This window comes from Mesoplodon densirostris, chromosome 5 (assembly GCF_025265405.1).
Source record: "Mesoplodon densirostris isolate mMesDen1 chromosome 5, mMesDen1 primary haplotype, whole genome shotgun sequence".
NCBI lineage: Eukaryota > Metazoa > Chordata > Mammalia > Artiodactyla > Ziphiidae > Mesoplodon > Mesoplodon densirostris.
In genome coordinates, this window is record NC_082665.1 from 473525 (window position 1) to 479524 (window position 6000).

Here is a 6000-nt window from a genome sequence, read left to right on the forward strand (position 1 = left end):
CTGCGGCTGTGCAGGAGCTGGATGGAGCAGGGCTTCCTCTGCCTCTCCCACCACCCGCGTTCATGGTTTTACTGAGGAAGAAGAGACGGCAAGAAGGGGGCTTCCACTGTCGTCCTCGTGCCTCCCCTGCCCCGTCCTCTCCGGCAGCCTCCGTGTCCAGCCTGTAGGCAAGGGCAGCCCCTCCCCTTGGCTGCACTCGTCTCCCACCCACTCAAGGACACTAGTCCAGTGAGAGTCCTTCACTCGCCCGTCAGCACACAAACGTGAAAACAGGCTGCCACTCCTCCCTGTCTTGGCCCCATTTCCCTCTCTAGTCACCACCGCCATGTTTCTGCTCCCTTAACAGTGAACTCCCCCCCAAACAGTGTGATTCTCACTTCTGCAGCCCTCTTTCCCAGTCTTCTGCAGCCCATCCCTGCCCCAGGGTGTCTGCTGTGGTCAGGGTACTGCAGCCTGCACACGGCTGACCTGACCATGAACCCCAGGCCCCAGCAGCCCCACATGTTCCCTCCCTACTCCTGCCGACCTGCCCAGGCTCACTCTCCAGACCTTCTCTCTGTGTTATCTGCACCTACTCCCCAGTGATTTCATCCAGTTTAATGGATTTTTTAAGTAGCGTCAATATTCTGACAACTCCAAATTATATCTCAAACCTTGAGATTTGAACTCCAGATGGGAATACTGTAGTTCTTCCTTGACTTCTTCATTAGACATCTCTTGGATGCCTGATAGCCATCTCAAAGCTAACATCCCAAATCCAGTTGCCGATTTCTCCCAGCCGGCCCCTCCTGCAGTGGTCTTCTCAGTCGATGGTGGCGTCATCCTTCCAGCTCCCCGGGCCAGATGCCTCGGAATCATCCCTCTGCCTCCAGTCCACCCACAAATCCTACTGGCTCTGTTCAAAATATGTTCAGAATTGGACCATTTTTGCAGTGGTCTGTAGTCTAGTCTCAGCAGACCTGGTGCGAGCCTTTCAAGTGTGAGGCAGAGGTCATGTTTCTCCTTTGCTCACAACCTTCCAGTGGCTTCCTCTTCACCAAATCAAAGGCAGAACCCTCACAAGGGGGCAAGGCCCTGTGCGATCCACCTCTCATTTCCTTTCTGACCTCTGCTCCTTGCTGCATCATGCTAGGCAGTGCACAGGCAGGCGTTGGTGTTAGCCGTTCCTTTTGCCTGGGACTCGCAGCCACCCTCTAACATCCCCTTGGCCCACCTTGTGCTCACTTCTGGCCTCTGCTCACATCTACTCAGTGAGGCCCTCCGTACCCATCTCACCAGTCCTCCCTGTCTCCATGTCTCTGCCTTGTCTTCCTCGTCTTCAGATGTCTCCTTTGTCTGTCTCACCTCACTAGAGTGTCAGCTGCCTCCAGCTGGGCCTTGTCTGTTCTGTCTCAGTGCTGTGTCCCCGGTACCCAGAATGATGCCTAGCATTTGGTGGAGGCTTGATAAATATGTGTTGGGAGAGTGAATGAATGTGTCATGATTTCTAAAAGTAGATTTTCCTAGGTCTGTATCATTTAAGCAGTTTGGATCAGATTATTTTTCTTTAAAAAGCAAGTATATGGAGAGGACAGCTCTGGAGTATGTTAGGTGTCAGTGCGATGTTATTTTGGGTTAATTTTAGACTAAAGCAGCAATCCATACATTTTCGATAATCCAAAGAGATACAAATTAATTATAGACACATAATAGCAAAATAAGCCAGAGAAGCTAAACCAAGTGAGAGAAGTACAAGTACTGTTAAAAACCAGTTGTTTTGGATAAATGCCACCTTTTTCATTAAATATAAATCAGGTTTATAAGTTAAAGAGAAGATACTAAATTTTTTTAAACAGTGCTTTTCTGCTTCTTAGTTGATGTCATAACTTAGTTCCACCCTTAGTAAAAAGCAAAGCTTTAAAAAATTTAAAGCATATATAGGAGAAAAGTGAGAGAGAGTTAAATTTTTGCTTCCTAATGCTCACATGTTTCAGGTTTGAAGATCAGCTTCAGTGGTGGTTGTCAGAGGACTCGGGAGCATTCACAGATTCAACTTCCCTTCCACTCTACCTTCCTCAGACTCTGGTGTCTCTGCCTCAGACTATCAAACCTGTGATGAAAACATCTACAACTACTAGCCTTCAGGTGAGAAGAGAGTATATTTGGCATTTATATTAGACTTAACAACTGAGAGAATGACTGGGAAAAAAGTAATGTCTCGAGTCATCGTATGATGTCATGATGACCAATAAATTATTAGCTTAAATTAGATCTTTTCTTAAACTTAATCTGTCAGTATTATAGTGGCCCGACTAATTCTGAGTTTCTGCTTATGAAATGAATGAAGAATGGAATTGAAACATGCTTAAGAACTGAACAAAACCCATAACCATGTTATGCTGACATGCAGTAAAGTTCTGAGGAGGATAACAAAGGTGACAAACAGTGGTTCGGTTTATGGAGCACATGCTGTCCAAGCTTTGGCATCACCCGGACCTCCCTTCTGGTATGAATTTTCCGTGAGGAAAATTAATGAATGAGGAGGGTATGCTCACAGAAGTCAAGGGCCTCACCCAAGAGTGTTCAGCTGGTCAGTGGCAAAGCTGCTTTTTAAAGCCAGACCCAACTGGCTCCGAAGCTCAAGATCTTTCTACCTCACCCTTCTTCCTTCAGTGATAAAAGACACAAAAGCAGAGTTTATATGTATAATGCTGGACAGGCAAAATGTATGTTCCTGGATTGGCTTTTAGGAAGCCCTTCAATTGCGGAGAAAAACAAATTAAGATGACATACTATTTCCAATTATTAGTTTGACAGATACCTTAAAAATATTTGTACCCTTTAACAATTCTGCCCTAAAGAAATGACTGACAAAAGTTAATATATTTTTGTTCACTGTAGCATTAATTATAGTACATGAAAGTGGAAACTAAACATCCAAAGATGAGAGTCTGGTTCAGCAATTACAATACATATGATGGCGTAGTTCGTAGCTCTTGACAACGATATCTTACAAAAACGACTAGAAGTTGTTCATGGTAGAATCGGAAGTGGAGGGACTTCCCTGGTGGTCCAGTGGTTAAGACTGCGCTTCCAATGCAGGGGGTGTGGGTTTGATGCCTGGTCGAAAAACTAAGATCTCACATGCCCTGTGGCACGGCCAGAAAAGGAAATTAAAAAATATAAATAAAGAATCAGAAGAGGAAACATTCCATGGCAGATGATGCCAGCTGTATGTGTATGTGCTGGAAGGGGCTGGAAGGATGTGTGATAGATGCCAAGAGAGGGGTTTGTTGAGCCTAGCAGGCCCCAGAAGAGGTTCCTAACATGAGTCAGGTCTAGTGCCTTTAAAGAAAATATATCTTGGCTTGTGGATATCCCAAAACTATTTTTAGTTTCTTTTTTTGTTCAAATAGAATGACAGGACAGGGGAGCAACTGCAGATGTCAGAGGCAACAGGCCCATCTCTGGCCAAACGGCTAAAGCACCTAGAAAGGCTGATCCGGAGTTCAAGGGAAGAGGACGTTGCCTCTGAGCTCCATCTCTCTGCACTACTGGACATGGTGGACATTTAAGCTGCTGGACCTGAGACAGGGTCTAGAAGATGTTCTTTTACTCAAAATCATGTTATTCTCAGATGCTTGATGCATGTTGGAATGTGATTATTAATCATCCAAATAAACCACTGGAATATCTAATGAGGTCTTCGTCAGTTTTCAGAATGAAAGGCTGTTTTCTTCCGTGTAATGTCTTTGATACTCTTACTGACTGTTGTCCACCAACACGTACTCTTACGTTGCAGGGTGTAACGGTGGTCATTCATTGTCTTAGCAGCAGTTGCAGTCCCTGATGTGCCAGAATCAGTAGTGCAGGGATGCATAAGGTGCAGGGACCCTGCCCACCAGGCCTGCCCAGCTCACACCTCAGAGAGCCGACGGATGTACTGAGCCAACTGTAATATGTACATAGCTCGCTGAGGCATGGGGTATGTGCCTGGATTGGAAGCAGGGGGAGACAAGGGGATTGGGCGGAGGACAGAGCAGAATTCTTGGAGAGGAGTGCAGGGGTACACCTGAGAGGATGTGATGAAAACCTGGAGGTGCCAGTTTGGTAGGACTGCCAAGTGAGGGGATAGGCCAGACCGCCGAGACCCTTGCTGCTTTACTGTGAGTGCTATGGGAGTCAGCTGTTGGAGGATGTTAGGCAGAGAAGTGATCTGGTCACATTTTGTTTCAAAAACTGCATATGGGGAACAACAGCAAGACAAGCAATGGATCTCGAAAGGAGGATGCTGCAGCTGTCCAGGTGAAAGAAGAAGGGTATAATCCTGAGTCTGCTAGCAGTTGGTGTGGAGAGAAGGGATACATTTGAGCCATATCCAGAAAGAGGTATTAATAGACTTGATGCTGAGTATGACCATCAGTCTTAAATTGGCACTCGGCATCTCCCTACTGTATCCCACATCCCCTAGACTCCCTGAGAAAACGATTTCCTATCTTCTTATTCTCTTCAAATCTACAACATTCCTAGATGACGACCTGCTGCTTATTTCACGGAGAAAAAAGAAGCACTAGGAGCAGAACTTGCTCATCCTACCACCACCAAATCTACCAGCCAAACCCTGCATCTGCCAGAACAAACACTAATCAACTCTTAGGGATTTCTTCAGTGATTAACTTCATGTTTATCAGTAAAGACTCAAGTAATGCTATTTCTTAATCTCGATTTTAGACATCTGTTGATTTCCTACAATAGAAAATGAGTTAGCTCTCTTATACTATCCTCGCTGCAACGTGTATCACCCACACATGCTACTACATTTCCTCTCCTGCTAGTCTCCCAAAACGATTTAAGATGTTAGCTGAAATCTGCATTCAGAGTTCAGTATGACTATATTAACACCGTTTGCGGTCGAGCCCTGTATTGGTTTATGATTACATTTCCTTTAGGTACAACTTTCAGTTGTACCTGGAGTCAACTGTCTTGCTTTTTCACTTGCTTGGTTTTCTGTGTTGCTAGCACTGCTTCACCCAAACCTCTCCTCGCTGAGTGTAAAGCTCCTCCCAACACTCAGGTGCCTCAGGTAACACGCTAGCTCCATTTTCTTTTGGAAATGAACCGCTGGGAAACCCCCCCGTCTTTGTGCCACCTTGGACGTTTCCTGGATTCTGAGTCATATATCTTCCTCTTCTGTGGTCTGCTTTCTCATTTTGATGGAGCTCATCTTTTAGAGCCTTCCGAGCTTGCATATCTAAAAGGTCTTTATTTCTACCCTTATATTAGATTCATCGTTTGAATGGAAGTGGAATTTTACATTGGAAATTATTCCTCTGTGTTTTTGTTTTTTGTTACTGGGAGGTTTTTTTTTAAGATCATCTTTATCCCTGGTGGTCTCAAATTTCTCAACAACATGCTTGACGTATTGGTTTGCCTCCCCTATTCCCTGCCGAATTTATTGTGCTCGGCACGTTGTAGTGCTTTTTTCCAGTAGTTTTTGCTATGTAACAAACTACCCCAAGCATAGCTTAAATTTGGGAAAGATAGGCTGGGCAGCTTTAAGGATAGGCTGGGCAGCTTTCTCTTGGGTTCTCATGCAGTTGCAGTCAGGTATTGAATGCAGGTATTGGGACTGGTTATCTGAAGTCTTGACTGTGGCTGGATGTCTGAGACAGCTCACTTACATAGCGGGCAGGTGATGTTGCACTGTTGGCTAGGGGCTCAGCTGGGGCTTTCGACCTGAGTAGCTATATGTGACCTCATTATGTGGCTTGGCTTCCTCACAGCAAGGTGGCCTCAGATAGGACTTCTCACATGGCATCTCAGGGCTCCAAGCGCAAGTGCCCCAGTGAGCGAAATGCAAGCCCAGCTTTGGAATCTGTGCAGGATCACTTCCAGTGCATTGTATTGGTTACAAGCATCTGGTTATAGATTCAAGGGACGGGACATAGGTCCTATTTCTCAGTGGGGATGAGTGGTAAGACCACATTGTAAGAGAGCATGTGAGATGGGAGATTTTGCAGC

The 6000-nt window shown here is 45.5% G+C and overlaps 1 protein-coding gene across 2 annotated transcripts in view; it reads left to right on the forward strand.

Annotated features, from left to right (window-relative positions):
* The window catches only part of LOC132491422 (germinal-center associated nuclear protein-like), a 44004-nt gene extending 40327 nt beyond the window's left edge, over positions 1 to 3677 (forward strand). For both annotated transcript variants that reach the window (XM_060100307.1, XM_060100306.1), the window contains exons 28-29: positions 1974 to 2124; positions 3396 to 3677. In XM_060100307.1, the coding sequence (XP_059956290.1) occupies positions 1974 to 2124; positions 3396 to 3554 (310 nt within the window). In that variant the 3' untranslated portion in view covers positions 3555 to 3677. The remainder of the gene's footprint in view (positions 1 to 1973; positions 2125 to 3395) is intronic.
* The last annotated feature ends 2323 nt before the right edge of the window (positions 3678 to 6000 follow it).